General features: G+C 55.9%; 1 protein-coding gene across 1 annotated transcript; it reads left to right on the top strand.

Moving 5' to 3' along the window:
- Window positions 1-962: 962 nt before the first annotated feature.
- Window positions 963-18,603, top strand: LOC110336918 (ETS domain-containing transcription factor ERF). The gene is made up of 6 exons (XM_021219658.2): window positions 963-1,313; window positions 13,998-14,077; window positions 16,304-16,538; window positions 16,764-16,959; window positions 17,058-17,175; window positions 17,665-18,603. Exons 2-6 carry the CDS (start codon window positions 14,011-14,013, stop codon window positions 18,108-18,110), a joined length of 1,062 nt encoding a protein of 353 aa, XP_021075317.1. The 5' UTR covers window positions 963-1,313; window positions 13,998-14,010; the 3' UTR covers window positions 18,111-18,603.
- The last annotated feature ends 44 nt before the right edge of the window (window positions 18,604-18,647 follow it).

The raw sequence follows: 18,647 nt of genomic DNA, 5'->3' as shown, positions 1-18,647 counted from the left end.
AGGTCAAGCTGCAGCAGAAGGTCCCATGGATGATGAACTGCTTTGGGGGTCCTGGAGATGGTTGATATTATATTTCAGTGAGAGCAAATTGGCTGAGCCTTTCCCAGCAGGTATGCACTTGTGAGACCAGATCGGTGCCTGTGTGGAGGAAAAGTGCCTCAGGGTGTCCACCCTGGGCTCGGGTCTGTGATTGTCCAGTGTGGGTTTGTACCCTGATGTGGGGTATGTGTTGCTGTGACATCCCCCCCCCCCGTGTCTGTGCACTCCCTGTGAGGGTGGATCAGGAAGGAAGCGATGGGGGGGGGGGTTGGGATTGGCTTGTGTGCCGAGTATGTGTCTAGAATACAGGTCATGCTCGCTGGTGATGTGCCCGGCTCTGTGTTTTGTGGTGCATCTGTGTCGTGTGTGTGTGTGTGTGTGTGTGTGTGTGTGTGTGTGTGTGTGTGTGTGTTTGCATGGTCTATGTCACTGTTTCTATGTGTTCCTATGTCTGCATATCAGCTACCCAGTCCAGGTTGTGTGTGTGTGTGTGTGTGTGTGTGTGTGTGTGTGTGTCCCCGTCCTTGCATAGGCCAGGCCCCGATTTACCTTTCCGCGGCAGCGGTTCCTTCTCTACCGACTGTCCGTCTGTCTGTAGGACAAGGAGGAGGTGGGGAGGAAAGAGGAAAGGTGTTGGGGGTGTCTCTCTGCCCCTACCCTACCCCCACTCTCTCAGTCCCGGGATCGAACCTTATTTAGAGTCGCAATTCGACATCTGTTTTCAAATTTGATCAGCTCTGAACTTTATTTTCCGAGTTTGAGGAAAATTATATTCCATCGATCGCGCGCCCGCCCCCTCCCCCGCACAGCCGCCGCCGCCGCCTCCATATATCTGCGCGCCGAGCCGGGCCGGGCGGCCGCGAGGGCGGGAGAGCGCGCCGCGCCGTGGAGGAGCGAGGGAGGAGGAGGAGGAGGAGGAGGAAGAGGAACTGCAGGAGAGGAGGGGGCTCAGAGACACGGTCCCCCGCGTCCTGGCCCAGAGCTGGGTTCCCAGCTTCCCGCGTTCGTCCTCTGAGTGCGTCTCTTTTGGGGTGTCTCTTCTCTGCATCTCCCCGTCTCTGCTCGTGCCCCTCGTCTCTGTTTCCCTGTCTCTGTCACGCTGTCTCAGGGACTTCCAGACCCCATCCTCTCAGTCTCCGTCTTCGGGGGACTCCGAGCATCCCGCGTCCCTCGCCCCGGGGTCTCCTTCCCCAGGACGCCACGGGGCCATGGCTGCCGGATCCGAACTTTAAACACTTCTCCCCGGATCGGAGCGGATGCGCAAGGCGCGGAAAGTGAGTGAGCGCCGCGGGCCGACTCAGGGGCGGGGATGAGGGGCGGGGATTGCTGTCCGGGGCGGGGGCCCGGGACACGGGAGGTGATCTCCAGAGACCCCGGGGCAGCTTGGGGGTGTCCGAGGCGGGACAACTTGGGGATGGTCAGCGGGGTCCGGCTGCGCCTAACTCTGGGAGTTGGGGGGAATCCTGCCTGAGCATCTCGTCGACAGGGGTGCGAGGTGGGAGGTATGAGCGCTGGAGATAGGACCTCGAGACTAGGGTGTAAGGTATGGGGGAGAAGAGTGTGAGTTTGGGAGCCTCGGGAATGGGAACAGGACATACTAGAGTGAGACTATTAGGGGATGGGGCTGAAGGCTGACTTGAGCTTCGGTCTGCGTATTTGAGCCTTAGGAAGCTGGACATTTAGGACCAGAGTACCATGGGTTTTAAAGGTCAAGACTGGGGCTTAGAGACTAGAGTCGGGATATTTGGTGCTGAAGCCCCAGCTCTGGGGATGGAGTTGACTCGTCGGGGATGGAGGTCAGGACTGGGGCCGTAGATGCTTTGGGGCTGAGTATTTGGATTTAGGGAGAGAGAGAGAGAGAGAGAGAGAGAGAGAGAGAGAGAGAGAGAGTCGATTGGGGCTGGAGTTCAAGACTGAGAGTCTACAAAATTGTATCTGCATATTTGGCGTGGCGTGAGAGATCACAGGGTCTATGGGAAGAATATTGGAGCCAGACCTGGGGTCAGCCCATTTGGGAGCAAGAAGTGCCTAGACTTTGTCTGTCTGACACAGTCTAGTGCTTTAGTCTGGGGATGTCTTGGACCCCCCCCCCCATCATTGGACCACCTCTGCCATATCTTCACTGCCCAAGTCTCTCTTCACTGTCTCTCTGTCTCTGTCTCTGTCAGCATCTCTGTGACTCCTTCCAGCTCTCCCAGGAACCAGGAGCAACTAACTCCCGGGATCTGCCTAACTCTTTATCACTGCCTCTGACAACACCACTCTTACCTCGGTGGCACTAACCCTTAGACTACCCCTCCCAGATTCCCCGTGCCTATGTCTCTCCCCCGCAGCATCTCTCTGTCTCTCACTATCTCTCCGTCCCTGTCTCCCTCAGTATCTCTGTCTCTGTCTCCCCCTCGCTGGTTTCCGCTCAGATTAAGCCGGGGACCTAATTCCAGGCCCAGGATCGAATTTTCTGGCAACAAAGGGAAATAGCGAATCGATCGGTCGCTCCGGAGATTAAGAGACAAGCGGCGCGCGGATCTATCACGGCTAAACGGCCCCCCCGCCCGCTCCCCCCGCCCCGCCGGCCCGCCGAGGCCCAGACGCGCTCCGCATCGCCAAACAGCCTCAGGAGCCCGAGCTGCCCGGCAGGCCCAGGCCTCCCCAAGCCCCGAGCTAGAGCCACGGGAGGAACTTGACAGCTCGAACTGGCTCCTGGGAAGACAGCACACCTGTGCTTCAGGTAACACCCTCCACCCTCACCCCACATCCAACTCACCTGTGCCTCCATGTTTTCCCCATCTGGACCGAAGGGAACATGGCCTTGTGTCTGTTCCCCTCACTTCTGGGGCTCACAGGGCAGGTGCACACAGGGTCCTCCAGGTCGCTGCCCCAGAGAGGCTCATTAGCATAAAGTCTCTCACTTAACCGGTGCCCTCTCTTTTACCTACTCTCCCGGGTTACACCTGTTTGCCCAAATCTGAACCTCTATCTGAACCTTTCACCAATTCCATTTCTCAAGTCACACGGTCCCCTGGGACCCTCCAAACCTTTCCCTCAGTTCTCTCAGAGTACTTGATTCTCACAAGTCTTTATATGTAACCTATGCCTCGCCTCCAGGAATACCTGTTTCTCTCTCTCTCTCTCTCTCTCTCTCTCTCTCTCTCTCTCTCTCTCTCATACACACACACACACCTTCCTTTGCACAGAGCAGCAGAGCAGCATGACCCCACCCACCCTCCTCATCCACCCTTACATCCCTCTTTCCAAAACTATACTCATGTGACCCCCACACTCTCTCTGCCTGCATGGCCCTCCCTCACCCTTACCGGGGCTGTAGCTCTGTTCACAGAGCACCTGAGTAGTGCAGAGCACTGAGTTCCATCCCCAATACTCCATGAACCAGGATATATACCCATAAATCCAGGTAGAGGAAAGGAGGTAGAGGAAAAGGAAGATCAGAAGTTCAAGGTCATCCTTGGCTCCAGAGTGAGTTTGAAACCAGCAAGGGCTATGTAAGACCCTGCCTGTCTCCAAAACCAAACCAAACACACTTCCTGCCATCTTTTTTCTAAATCTGCCTTCCCCACTGGTCCCGGAGACAGAGACGCCCTTCTCTGTTACCTGCTCTCCAGCCCCAGGCCCCCAACAGCTCACAGGAGTCCCTTGCTAGCATGTGTGTCTTTCCTGATAGCTCTGCCTGTCCCGCAGAGCCTTGTCCTCTGAGACACTGAGAGCTGTATGTCTGCCGCTGGCTGGCAACTTCTCATCCTACCATCTTGTCTCTACAAGACATGTATGTCCAGGCTTTTGGCCATGGACACTGCCTGACTTGTACACATTCCCTCACATCTGTGCCTTAGATACCAGATGTCCCTTCTCTTCTACATACTGAGCACGCGTGTTTCTCACTTCACAAAGCTGCACAAGGTCACACCTGCCCCTCCACACCTGTCCCTCGTCTTTCTATCCCAGGCATCACCGTCCTCTGTCTCTCCTTCTTACACCTACCTCTCTTTCTCAACATCCTCCAAGGGGGACACAGACTTCTGGGCAGACCTGGTACCCAGAGGCACACACTTCACTGCTTGCACCTGCTCTACCTCTCTCTGCTTATTCCATTCCTACATCGTAACAATCCTCACTCCTTCGTAAACATCAGTGAACCCGCTGACACTCCAGCCCACCACTCATCTTCACTGTTGAGCCCTCTCCACCTGTTGCTCACACCTCAAGGACCAGTCCTTCTGATCCTATCTTATCTCCAATCGCTCCATCCCAGAAGCAGAAGTCCCTCCTCATAGCCCATCTCCATCCAACTAGCTCCCTAGGGACTGCTCACCTCCTTAGGGCGTCCTTGCTGCTTGTGAGCAATGCCTGTAGCGTTTACTAAACACGTGTGAGACCTGTGGCCAGACACCTGCATAGCTGCTCCCTGCATCATAGAGACCTTAAGCCAAGCCTAGAGACAGGAAGCTTCAGAGGCAGGAAGGTCAGAGTTCGACCTACCTGAGCAATTTTGTGACTGTCAGGGTTTAGGGGTGTAGCTTGGTGGGAGAATACTGCCTTATATGAAGGAATAAAACCTGAGGTTCAACTCTAGGCACTGGGGATACATGTATGTATGTATGTATGTATATGCATACATATAATGTATATACACACAACTCACTCTATAGACCAGGCTGGCCTTGAACTCACAGAGATCAGCCTGCTTCTGCCTCTCGAGTCCTGGGATTAAAGGCCTGTGCCACCATCTCCCTGCTGAAGGCTGGGATATTCTAAGAGTCCAGCTGCTGCTGCTGCTGCTACTGCTAGATGTCATTAGCTGACTTTCAGCAGCCTGTAACACACACACACACACACACACACACACACACACACACACCTGGAGCCTGCCCTCCCTCACGCTGATGGTGATGCTGATGGCAGTGGATTCTAAAACCACCTCCATGGGACCATTATAAAGTGGGCACTTTACCTGTGTCCCCATTTTACAGAAACATAAACTGAGCTTCAAGAGAAGAAATTCTTTTTTTTCTGAGGTCCCAGAAACTAGACACTGTGGAAAAACTGAGTCTAACCAAGGTCATGTGACTTCAGGGACGGCTTTCCCAGCCAGCCAGTCCTGCTTGCCTCCCACATCTGCCATCAAGCAACCTGTCCATCTCATCTCCTTAGCAACCCTTGCTTCTCCATCATCCAGAACTTCCCAACCTTCCCTCTTGCCCTTGGAGTACCCAGGCGTCCATCACACTCTGCTCTTACAGATGTTGACCTCTGGGACCCAAGCTCTACCTCACGTCCTTTCCCTTCCCCCTCCCAACACACAGCCACCTTGCCAGACACCCAACCCAGTCTCTTTGGGTCTCCTCTTCGCCTGCTTTGGCCTCTGCCACCATCTCCCTTTTGCCAGCCTCTGAGTCTGTCCTTGGGAGTCCTTTGGTGTTTCTCCTTACCCTTCCTTTTTCCTCCTGTGATTTTGGGGCTGTGACCCATGTCCTCATGCATGACAGAAAAAAACCTCTACCATTCAGCTGTATCTCCGTCGGTGCCCCCTCTTTGAGACAGGGTTTAATGTAGCTCAGAGCGACCTTGAACTTAGACGTGGGCAGCTTCCACCTCCCAGTTGATGGGATCACAGGTGAACACCAGCAGGCCTGGCTCTTGGCCCTTTTCAGGTTTGAGGCAGGGCCAGCCTTGAGCTCACTCTATAGCCTAGGCAGGCCTCCAATTTGTCCTTGGCCTCAGTCCTCCAGTATCTTGAACTTCAGGTGTATAGCATCTGCCTCAGCTCCATATCTCTTTATATATCTGAATCTTTCTATTTCTCTGTCGTCTACTATCTGTCTCTCCTCATCTTTTCATCTTTGTGCCTTGTGCTCCCCTCTGACATTAGAGATACTGGGGCCTTGAAAGCATCCTGACCTGCATCCAAGTCCGGGCTTCATCACTCATCCTTGTCGGACTATGTCCAAGTTAATGGTCCCTGGTCACACCTCAGTTTTCACATCTGTGAAATGGGTACCAAGGCAGTTCTTACCCTACAGGTGGAGGTAAGGCTGGTGCTGAGGGAAACTACAGGGACAGAGTCATGTAGGGGTTAGATTTCTTTCTCTGTATCCTCTCTGGACCTGTCACTTCTCCAGGGCTACCACGTGGCCTGGTCCACAGTTGGGAGTGTGAGTACTGTGGGGAGAGAAGATCATGAGGTGGGCAGAGGAGTCCCAGCCAGCAAGGCCTGGGCATGGGACTGGTGTGGGGCTGGGGACAGGGATCGATCCGCCTCGGCGGCAGTGCTAGGGCCAGGATTGCATCTTGTCACAATAATTTATTGCTCTCATCCTGTCTGATCGATGGCGCTGAATTAGCACCGCGCCTGATACCCCTGGAGCCCAGAGCCTCCCCCAGCTTGGTCGGACCCTGCCCCTTATGCGACCCCCACAGCAGCCCAGCTCCCAGTGCCCAGCACTGGCCAGCCCAGGCCCCTCTGCTGGCCCAGGGGTGCTTCCGGCCCTGCCCCTTCTCCATGTCTGAGTTTTCTTCTTGTCCCCTGACTGCCTGTCCTCCTGGATCTTCAACTCCATTTCTCTGTCCCTAACTTTCAGGTCTCCCCACTCCCGCCCCCTCACCCCTATGTCTTCCATTTTGTCCCAGTCTCCGTTCTATGTCTGACTCTGGATTCTATGGTCTCTGTCCCTCTAGCTCTTCTGCTGTGCTCCAACATTGCATCCAGGGTCCTCTCCTGACATGTCCCCTCCACTCACCTCTGTCTCTCTGGTTACCTGAGGTGAGGTGTGTGTGTCTCATGTTTATACGAATTCCACTAAAATGGCCACTTTGCCAAACCCTACAAGGGAACCCACAGAACCACCAGGGCTTGCGGATCATTCTAGAAGACTCTCAATCCAGCCACTCTCTCTGATACTCTCGGACAACATCAAATACAGTTCTCTTGTTCCATAGCTAGGGCCCTGTCTGTGATGGATGGCTTGAGCATCAACAGGTCAGCTTTAGGGAGGTAGTAGGACCACTGGGGCAGAGGTCAGGACTTCTGAAGATGCAGATAGGCGCCAGGACAGGGACAGTGGTTCTGATGTGGTAGTGAGGTCCAAGCCAGGCCTGGGATGGAGCAGGTGGGAATGAGGAGGCCTGGGTTTTAGTATAGGGAACACCAGAGCCCCAGTACTGGGGCTAGGGTAAGGAAGGCACTAAAGAGGGAGCCATGAATCCACAGGGGAAGGGGGGTGTGGAGGACACAGGGTGGGGGTGGGGTGTTCACCACAGTGTGGTGGGGGAGTCCTCTGGCTGTCTCAGCTCTTGCCTCCCCCATCCACTCTCTTGCCTCTGCCCTAATCCCTCAATTTTCCGCATCTCTGCCCCCTCCCCTGCATCCTTGCTGACCCAGGTTCTCTGGTGTCCTGGCTCTCAGCTCTCTAATTTACTTCCTCTCAGCCCCTCTCCAGTCATTCCCTCCTCCAGAATCTCCCTGATTCTGTCTCTCCTTGTCTCTCTGTCTCTCCTCTCTCTCCTCTCTGCCTGTCTCTGTCTCCGTGGATCTAGCTTCCTCTTTCTGACTGTGGGAAGTCTACTCCGCCTGGTCTCTCACCCTGCCTCTGGTCCCACTAGCCTGTTGGCTCGTCCCCTCTCCCAATCTCTCTCTCTGAGACCCTGTTTGTCCCCCACCCCCACCCCGGCCTCTTCTATCGCTCAGGGTCTCGGTGTCTCAAGAGGAGCAGCCTGGACCGGGGCTGCTTGCGCCTCCACCTCCGTCCCCTCCCCCAGCACTGTTTTGTAGGCGGGGTGCGTGGCACTGCGGCTCCCAACTCCCTGGGGACTCTCCCTCACCACTGCCCCCACTGACGTCGTTCTGCGGGCTCGCTGCAGCCCCAGGGACATCCGTGCTGAGACTGGGACTCCAGGAGAGACTCAGAGATTCAAAGAGACAAGCACGACCCCAGAGAGAGATACAGAGATGCAGAGGGGGATGGTGGCAGGGACCACGGGGGGGCCTGGGCCTCCGTTTCTGCCCTTCCAGGCACTGGACTCCTCGTTCCTTTTCTTAACCACCCCAAATCTGGCACCAGCCAGATCTCATCCAGGCCTTGTCCCTGTCCTTCAGTAAAGCCTTATCAAAGGTCCCCTTGTGTGTCTATGTGTTGTAGCACATGTAAATATGGCCTGTGTCAATTGTTGTGTGTATGTCCCCAGGCACAGAAGATTAGGGGTGGTTGTGTGTATGTGTGTGTGTGTGCAAGGCCGTGGGGGCTGGCCAAAGCTATACACGTCTATGGATATGACAGTGGGACACACATGTGTGGCCATCAGCTGTATGAGTCTGGTGTGACTGTTCAGAACTCTGGGTTGTGCTGTGTTCCGTGTGTCTGCATCTGTGCAGGGCTGAGTGACCAAGGCAGGACAGCCGTCCTTGAGGGTGAGGAGGTAAGGAGTCCAGAAGTGGGGTGGGAGAGGCAGGGGGCGGCTGAGGGGCCACTGTCAGTGGGGTTGCTGAGCAGGAGGGGCTCACCCGGGAAGTGCAGTAGCTACAGAGGCCCGCAGACCCGTGTCAGACCCTGACTGTGCTGCGTGGCAGACTGTTCTTGGTGGTTACTACATCTCTGAGCCTGTGGATGCCTATGGTGTTCTCTCTGTGTGTGCATGCACATACAGTCATTTGGGAAGTGAGATGCAGCAGGCTGGATTGAATGTTGGTTTGCAGCAGAGACTGTATGCATGACCAGTCCTGAGGAATGCTAACAGCTCTGAGTGTGTGCATGTGCACGTGTGACCTTGTGACTGTGCATTCCTGTGTCGTGGCTGGGGTGCTGCTGCGTGTGTGTGTGTGTGTGTGTGTGTGTGTACACAGTATGAACTTGTGTTCCATTCTGGGTGTGAGGCTGTGTCTATGATGGCATGTCTGCCTCCGTGTGGATCTGTGTATCAGGAGTGACCCTATGTCACAAGGGGTTTTAATTCTTGCATTTCATTGTATCTGTATGCAATGTATGAAATGTGGCATCTGTATGCAGTCTGGGGGAAGCAGGGATGGCATGTGGTGGTTGTGGTATTTGGAATGTGGTATGTATGTGGCTTGGTATCTATGTGTGGTATATGGTTTCTATGTGGTCTGCGTGTGTGATATGCGTGTGATGCATATATGGGTGTGTCATGAGTACGTGTACATATGGTATGTAGTAGATATGTGATGTGTTATGTGTTTATGTGTGGTATATGGAGTGTATGTCACATGGTATTTGTATGGCATATAGGAGTGTACAGTTTCATTTGTGAGGTATGGTATGTTTGTGATATGAGTGTGTGGTATGTGTACAGCAGATATGTGGAATATATATGGTTTATCTGATGTACAGGTATGTAGTGTGTGGGGTGTATAGGATGTCTAGTGTGTGTGTATTGTGTGTGTATAGTATGTCTCATGTGTGTGTGTGTGGCATGTGTGTAGTGTGTATATGGTGTGTGTGGTACACAAATGTGAAGTATGAAGTGTTGGCATAGTCTCCCCTCCTAGGGGCCAGGGCAGAGAGAGAGGTTGATGTGGCCAGGGTGAGAATTGGGTGACATTTGCAGTAAGGTGGCAGGTATTGGTATGATAGCCCCTAAGAGACCTCTTTTTTGCCAGGACAGCCATAGGAGTTCTTACTGGCTGGCAGCATGCCCATGGGCCCAGAGTGTGGATGATCCGTGTGCCCACGGTCAAGCATCATCTCTGCCGTGTGCACAGATGTGTGCACATTGGCATGTGGTGTGAGGAAGGGTGGATGCAGGATTCAGGGCTTGAGTGTGTGTGTGTGTGTGTGTGTGTGTGTGTGTGTGGTGTATGTGGGAGCAGTGTGTGTGCATGTGTGTGTGTGTGTGTGTGTGTGTGTGCTCACGCGCACGAGCTGTACGCAGGGGCAGTGGTGGGAGAGGGGTCTTGGGCCGAGTCTCTCTCCTCTTTAGACAGAGCCCCGGAGAAGATATGAAATTTAAAAAAAAAATCAATTTTCATTCCACTTGTGCAGATTGTGTTAAGGGGAGGTGGGGATGGGGGGGCCTGGGTGAGGGATGAAGGGGCTGGGGGCGGTGTGAGGCCTGAGGCGGCTCCCGAGGCGGCCAGCGCAGCTTAGAGAAATCAAAACAACTGGTTAAACCCCAGCCCAGGGGGCTGGGGTGATGGGGTGAGGAGACAGAGGCAGAGAGGCCCAGAAGCCAAGGGGAATGGGGGGGGGGGCGACCAGAGACAGAATGAGAGACACTTATCTGGAAGCATCTGGAGACTGAGGCACACAGAGATGAGCAATAAAAAGACTCTCGGTGGCAGACAGACAGACAGACAGACAGACACAGACAATGAAGGGGACTGAAGAGACTATTCAGCAAGCACACATTCTGAAAACACACACACACACACACACACAGAGAGAGAGAGAGAGAGAGAGAGAGAGAGAGAGAGAGAGAGAGAGAGAGGGAGGGAGATCCACAGATGACAGACAAACCCATGGTGGCAGGGACATTGACAGTGCTGGGGTGTGGTAACCTCTAAGTGGGCACCCCCACCCAGCTGAACTTAGCCCCTATGTCTAAGTGAGAGTGTCTCCTCTCTCTGGGTGTGGGGGCTGCTGTGGGGTTCCCCCCTGTGCTGATCTTATTGGGGACTCTGACTGTGGCTCTATGCCTTTGATGGGTGTGGCCTCACATGTGTGCCATCTGGCTGTGGCAGCCTGTGTTTGGGGTGTTTTGTGTGTCTGCCTGTGATCCAGTGTTTGTGTGTTGGATGGAAGAACTCCAGGTCCTGTGTATGTGACCCTGTGCCTGCTGCTGACTTGGCTGTGCTGCTGTGTATCTGGGTGTGTGTGTCTCTGTTTCTGCACACTGTCTCTCTGTGTGATTGTGTACCTCTGTGACTGAAGGTCTGTGTTTGTGTATTTTCGAGCACTGGTGTGTGACCTGGTGCCTGTGTTACTATGCATCAGTCTAGGCAGATCGTGTGTCTGGTACTGTTGTACATGACAATGTGCAACATTGATGTGTGACTTCATTGATGTGTGGGCTGTGGGGCTGGCTGTGTATGGTTCTGTCTCTGTGTGTGTTTTGAGTGTGTGTGACAGTGTGTGGGGAATGCGGTGGTGCAAGTGACTTTGTTGGCCTGCATGCTTGCAGGAGGTGTGGGTCTGTGTAATTGTGCTTGGTAAGGAACAGAGGGAGGCCGCCTCTGCTTGCCCAACCCCTCTCCAAACTGCCTCACTCACGCACACATTCGGTGCCATGGCTTCGGGCGCTAGAGATGGGGGTGAGGGGGGGGCTGAAGGAAGCAAAATAAAATTAAAAATTAAAGCTTGCCCGGAGTCCCCATCCGCACCGTGCCAGTGCCGGCCGGCTGGGAGGGGCTTGTGATGGGGCTGCTCCCCCTCCTCAGCCACTGGGGCCGGGGCTGGGGCTGTCTGTCCATCTGTCCAGTGGCTCTGCCAAAGCTGCTGCCTGGCCCTATAGCCCCAGGCCCAAGGCCCTACTTCCTCCATGGGTCGATCAGCAATCAATGGGGCCAGGGGAGTGCCAGGGGCACGGCGAGATCAAAGGAGTCCCAAGAGAGGGACACTGGGACTGAAAGAGAGACCTAGAGACAGAGATGGGGACTTTGCAAGAAAGAGAGACTCAGACGGGGAGGCAGAGGTGTGGAGACCCAGAAATGGAGAGAGGAACCATGCGGAGACTAAAGGCCCAGGGACACAGAGACCAAGAGATGAGACCCGGAGATGCTAGCAACCAGACATAGGAGAAATGCTGGTCTAGGTGGAGACCGCCCGGCTGGAGGGGCCAGAACCAGGTCCTCTGGGGTGGGGGTGGGGGCTGATACACAGGACAGAGACCAGACGCGGGAGAGATGGGAAAAAAAGTGGCAGCAGAGACTGCGAGAAGGCAGAGATGTGTGTGAGAGACGACGGGGGGAGCGTGGGAGCAGGGCCCGGAGCGCCGATCCCACGGCTCCTCGTTATAACGTGTCCGGAGGAGGCGGCGGGGAGTTGAAAGCGTTGGGAAGAGAAATCAAAACCAACACGGAAATGAGAGGGGCCAATGGGGGTGGGGTGGGGGAGGGAGGAGGGGGACCCAGAGAGGCAGAGAGAGCAGGAGGGGGGAGTTGGGGGGGTGAGTGTGGGGAAAGAGATGGTGAGGTGTTGGAGACCGCTCGTCGAGAGACGGGATGGGCGGGGCTGAGAGGAAGGGGCCGGGAGGAGGAGGGAGAGGTAGGCAGATGAGGGAAAGAGATGGAGAGACAGAGATAGGGGAAAACAGGGAGACGTGGGGAGGTGGATCAGTGAGGGATGCGGAAGGAAATAGGGGTAGGGACTGGAGACAGCAGTGGGAAGCGGATGGGCAGAGACAGAGAAATGGGAGACGGGACTGAAGCATGGGAGGAGAGAGTTGAGGAGAGATGGGGGGGACCAGTCTAGGTGGAGGAGAGGAGGGAAGAGAAGAGAGGCCGATTGTGGGGAGAGATCAAAATGAAGAGGAGAGAGAGATAAGGAAGGGCTCCAGAGAGATGGGAGTATGGGAGGGGTGGCCCTTGGCAGAGACTCCAGGGGGCCAAGGAAGAGTTGGGGGTTAGATACAGAGAGGATAGACGTATCTAGGAGTGAGGCGGGGTTTGTGGCTGTGTGGAATGAGAGAGGTGTGTGGAGTGTCTATAGAAGACCTAATGGGTGGGGGGGTATCTGAGGGAAAGGGTGTGTGTGCTGTTGGATCTCTGAGCGCAGGCAGGACCGCAAAGGATGTCTTGTCCAAGGGTAGCTACAGTGAGTGTGAGCGGGGCAGGCTATAGATGAGGGTGTCTGAGGGGCTGGGCTCAGAGGGCAAAGGTGCGGAGAAAGGGGTGAGGTCTCTACAAAGCAGGTTCTCTGAGGGAGTGGGGATTTGAGGGAGTCCGTGCAGGGAGGAGGCAGATCCAAGGGGAAAGAATGTCCTGAGGGGGAGGTGGGTGCCACGGGGAGCGGTGTCAGAGGACAGAGACTAGTCAGGGAAGGGGTATCATCTAAGTGGGGATGCCAATCTGAGTGGACAGGTATTTGGGGGGGGGGAGACTGTCTGTGGGGAGGGAGTGTCTGAGAGGGGAGACCAGCTGATCTTAGAAGGAATGGAGAATCTTCTTTGAGCAGCAGGTTTGAGGCAGGGGTCTATGGGTTCCTGTGGGTAGCAGGCTTGGGTGGCTTTACCTTGAGAGGAAGGGGAAGGACTGTGTGTGTGTGTGTGTGTGTGTGTGTGTGTGTGTGTGGTGCAGCTCCCAGAAGGGGAGACTGAGAGGTGGCCAGGCCAGTCTAAGGGGAAAAGATAGAGAACCTTTGGTGAGCGGAAGGTTGGAGAGAACTGTGGGGTGGCCTGTGGGCTCAGAGGGCAGACTCGGGCTAGGGGGTGTCTACTTGGGGAGGAAAGGCGAGGACTGGGCCTGCTCCTCCCAGCCTAGCTAGCAGATACCCAGCTCTGACCGCTTTGAGCTGGCCACTGCTGCAGTGTGAGCCACAGAGGGAACTGCCAGGGGTCAGCCAGGTGGGGGCGAATTTGTGTTTTAGAGCCTGATAAATCTGAAGTAGCTGAAGAGAGCCACATGCAGAGGGAGACAGGAAGACCCAAAGACCCAGGGACCAATCCCTCACTCCCCCAGCGATCAGGCGGGAGGCAGGATAGCCAGAGACCCCGTGTGGGGGGCATCGGGGTGGGTGGAGGGTGTTGAGGGTCTGCGAGTGGCGAATTGCCAGACTTAAGAGGACCACATAGAGGAGGGTGCAGGACAGGCGGGAAGGACAACGGCTTCAGTTAGGGATGCAGGGACTGCGGGAAGGGAGAGAGTTGACCGGGAGGGGTTGAGAACTGAAGCAATCAGGTGGGCTGGCATCAGGTTGAGGGAGGGGAGGAGCCCCACAGCACCCCACCGGCTGACCCGGTTCTCTCCCGCTGTCCTGTCTCTGTCCCGGCTTCTGCAGGGCTCGCTCTACCATGGACTGTAGCTGTGTCTCGGACCTCCTCTTCGCCCCGCCTGCCCTGCCGGCTCTCTGGACCCCTGGTAACTGTCCTATCTATCCTCACAGCTTTTCCCAGGGGCTGCACCCTGTTCCTTATCTTTCCTCTTCCGGTCCCTCTCACGCACCTGTGAACCTGTCTGTCTCAGTCCCCATCAATTCCCTGGCTACAAACCCTTTCACGAGAAACTTGACCAGAAACTTCTTCACGGTCTACTGTCCCTGCCACCTGCTTGCTGGGACACAAAGGTCGAGGGTCTTTTGGAGGATGAATGAGGTGTCGTCGGGAGGGATAAGGACCGAAGGGGCTGAGATGTAGGATTTCTCCACCATGTCCATTTGGCTGCACCTCCCCCGAGCTCTAGGCTAGGCACAAGGAGAGGGCACAGCCTAAAGAGAGGAAAGGAGAGGCATGTGGTGTTTAAGCCAGGGGGAGAGGTTCTTCTTGGCATGAATGGGTCGCTAATAAGAGGGAGTCTTTGAGAACGTCTGTCTGTCTGTCCTGAGTTTCACTGTGGAGTGTACATGCGCATGACACTTCAGTGTTCCTGAAGGGTTCACAGAGGGCAAGCGTCTGCAGGGGGCCATCTTTGTGTGAATGCGCGCCTGCTCATACACAGATTGGACCACAGAGGCCACAGGAATGATTCAGGGACTCTACATCTCAGGGTCATGCATGTATACTTTTGGCGTCTGGCCGCTTGTGTGCCATGCTCCTGCTTTAGTGGGATAAAGAGGATTTGCCTGTCTCTGGTAGTCTGTGGCACTCTCAGTGGAAACCTGAGGTCTGTTTTGCAGGGTGTGGGTAGATGGCCCAGGATCTGGGCTTGGTTTCCCGGCTGTGTCTGGGGCTGTCTATATCTGCCTGCTGTAACAGCCCTCTCTCCAGCGGATCCCTTCTGGTCTCTTGGTTGTGCAAACATGTTTGTGACGCGGTGGCTTCCCCAGGGAAGTGTGCTATGGGTATAGATAGGCCAGGGTCCATCTGGGCGGACTCTGTTCATGGCATCTGAGATGAGATGGCTCAGAGATTAAAACTCCCCTTTCACAGGGAGTGGTGACCACTGCCTGTCCTTTGGAAGTTGGGGCATCACCTGCACATATGTACCAGAGGGCAGCCGGCATCAGTGAGATTCTGTCCCTCCCTGCCTCCTGCTTCCAGAACCTCAATCCAGAGAGGATAGAAACTACCCTTTGGCTACCCAGCAACTGGAGGATACAGGGACCCAGGTCTCCCCGCTCAGCATAGCCCCTCCCGCATCCCAGCCTTCGATGGCTTCCCTAGCCTTCCCTGTCTCTTGTACTGCTCTCAGCTTGCTAGAGACCAGCTTTAAGCATGTGTTCACGTCTGGGTCCTGGCAATCTCTGGGAAGGCAGGAGGAGACAGGGGATGACATAGGAGCTGGTGTGGACACCGGGACCCAGAGCCTTCTAGCTTGGAAAGGTCGGTAGGATCTCTGCTCCCAGCCTCTGGTGCATACAGAAGGTGGGAACTGGGAGACTTCTCCCAGGGTGAAGTAACACCAACTGGACCCTGAAATTGAGACATACACAGGCCAGAGTGTAGACCTGGGGGGTTGTCTGGTTGTCTTGTTACCGTGCATGTGCCCATCTGCCTATCTGGGGACTTGAGTGTCATGGCCTTATTATCTCTGTCACACCAGGTGTTAGCTGGGCGTTGGGCTCGTGTGTCTGTATCTGTGCATGTTGCCATGGGTGTACCATGCTGGGTTGTTGCGTCCATATAGTGTAGGCAGCCTGCATCTGTTTGCTTGAGTGGCCCCAAGCAGGAGTGTGTGGCACTTGGGTGTGGTTGTGTCCTACGGACTAACATGGCAAGTGGATGTCTGTGTGATGTGCTGTCTGCCATGGGCACCTGCAGGACTGTGCCTGCATCAGACACACAGCTTTCTACCGGACAGTTTGAAGATGGGAGCACATGGGAAGGGGCAGACCAGAACGTAGATACACAGATGCATATGGGCTGAGTGTGTGTGCGGGGTGGGGGTGGGGACCCTTAGGCAAGGGGTCAGATCACAAGTCACTAGAAATATCTCAGGCCTCCCTACAGGGTAATCTCTGCTCAGAGTGGGCCCTCTTCAGCCACGTCCCAAGACAGCCGTGGATGCAGGAAATGGGTCCCTCTCAACTCCATTCTCTCCTCCCTTGCTCTCAAGAGATTGGGCATCTCTAGTTGCAGAATCCGGTAATACCCAGAGCCCCCACCTTGGCATCTTGACCCCAGGCAACCCCCTGTCTCCTGTCCCTAGGGTTTGCCTTCCCAGATTGGGCCTACAAGCCGGAGTCATCCCCTGGCTCCAGGCAGATCCAGCTGTGGCACTTTATCCTGGAGCTGCTGCAGAAGGAGGAGTACCAGGGCGTCATCGCCTGGCAGGGGGACTACGGGGAGTTTGTCATCAAGGACCCCGATGAGGTGGCCCGCCTATGGGGCATTCGCAAGTGCAAGCCCCACATGAATTATGACAAGCTGAGCCGGGCCCTGCGGTGAGGAGGGGCTGTGGGCCAGACCCCCATCCTGCTCTCTCCCTTTGCTGTCCCTTCTGACCCTCCAAAGGTGGGGGCGTTCCCTCTGTATCCTAGGACTGAATTCCAGTGGACCCCAGTACTTGTGAGTGGAAACTGGGAGGGGGTGGCGACAAGAGGAACCTAAGCCCGGCTACTGCTTCACCCCCGTTGCCCCTCCCCAGTACCCCATCTTCTCTCCCACAGTTACTACTACAACAAGCGCATTCTCCACAAGACCAAAGGGAAGAGGTTCACCTACAAGTTCAACTTCAGCAAAGTCGTACTTGTTAATTACCCACTGCTGGATGTGGCTGCCGCCGCCACAGGCTCCCCTCTCTTGCTGACCCCTGGGCCCTTTGCTGGGGCACCTGGGCCGGATGCCCCGCCCCTGACCCCTGAGGTGCGTCTGAATACTGTAATCCTAGTGCTGGAAGAGGGGTGTTTAGTGTCCTCTCCAGAGGGGGCTAAGCAGTCCCGCCTCCCTACCTCCCTCTCCAGACCCTGCAGAACCTGTTCTCTACCCCACGCCTAGGAGAGCCAGGGGCTCGGACACCCCTATTCACCCCAGAGACGGATAAACTACGTCTGGACAGCCCCTTCCCATTCCTGGGTTCTGGTAAGGGACTGGGGGCTGGGGGAGGGGATCGGCACACGTGGCGCGTGGACTCCAGGAGATAAGATAGAGATGTGTCTACAGAGTACGCGTGGGTACATGTGTTTAAAAGCCAGGGAGGGGATGCGGCAAAGATGCAGCTCAGTCAGAGTGCTCGAAGGAAGCAGGTTACAGTCAACACTGCAGCAGCTGGGTGTGGTGCACACACCAGACATCCCGGCAGGTAGATTACGAGTTGGAAGCCACTCTGGGTTATGTAATGGGAACATTTCTAAAGACCAATCAAGGCAGAGAATGCTCTGCTGCAGAGCAACTTAATGGGAGGGTGCTGGCTACTTGGCAGGAGGGTTTGGGGGGCAGGCGGGTTAAAGGAATAGGGAGAGAAGTGGGGGAGGGGAGGGGAGGGTGGAAGACCGTGCAGGAGGCACACCCACCATGCAACAGGCCCCCATGGCTAGTGGGCCAGCCTGACCTGTCCCTATGCCCCTCCAGGTGCCACAGGCTACTCCAAGCCACCCAGCCTGCTGGGTCCTTACGGCCGCGCCTTCCCTGAGTACCCCTGGAACTTCAACCCATATCTCACCGGCCCCTTCCCCAAGTTGCCCCCCTCTCTCTACCCACCTCACTTCTACCCCAACCCTTTGGGTTCCCTGGGCCACCTGCCAGCTGCAGGAGCAGGGGGAGGGCCCATGGCTGCACCCCTGCTTGCTGCGACAGGGGAGGGCCTGGGCCCTGAGCGCCCCTCCGGGCTGGCAGTGGCCCCTCGCCTGGCACTGCCAGGGGCTGGAGGCCCAGAGGCCACACTGGCTGGGAAGGAGGACAGTGACTCTGAGCTGGAGATCACGGATGTCAGCGGCTGCAGCTCTGACAGTGAGGGCGATGAGGGTCTACCAGTGTCCCCCAAGACCAAGTCAGGCAAAGGGGGGAACGGCAGCTGAGCAGGTGTAGGGTGGATTCTGCTGGTGACCAGGGCAGTCACCCATGAAGCTTCTATTTGGTCTGCCCTTAACACCAGCCCAAGGCCCAGGACCAGCCCTTGGCACCCTCCTGGCCATTTTCCAATCCCCGAGTGGAGGTCACGCCTTCTCCACAGAGTGGAGAGCAACAGGATGGCCTCTAGTCTCCTCCCAGGTTCCGATTTGAGGGGGATAACCAACCACCTGGCCCCACTCTCAAAGTGCAATACGGCGCCCAGCCTCCCCTGACCTCCTATGTGCTGTGACCTGTGTGTTCGTGTGGCAGTGTCCCCAATCCAGTGCCAGCCCCCTCTTGAAATCCTCCCACACAGGTCCCCCTGGGGACAGGGAGCTCAGAGCAATAACCCCACCCCGGCCCCGGCCCCACCCAGGAGGGGCCCTCTCCCCACCGGCTCCCTTTGAGATCCCACAGCCACCTCCAGAGTTTACTACAAAAATAAAAGAACTGAGTGTGCGTTGTGGGTGCCTCACTCTGAATGACCACAGGGCACACCTCAC

Source organism: Mus pahari, chromosome 19 (assembly GCF_900095145.1).
Source record: "Mus pahari chromosome 19, PAHARI_EIJ_v1.1, whole genome shotgun sequence".
Taxonomy (NCBI): domain Eukaryota; kingdom Metazoa; phylum Chordata; class Mammalia; order Rodentia; family Muridae; genus Mus; species Mus pahari.
This window is presented reverse-complemented; position numbering and strand designations above follow the sequence as displayed.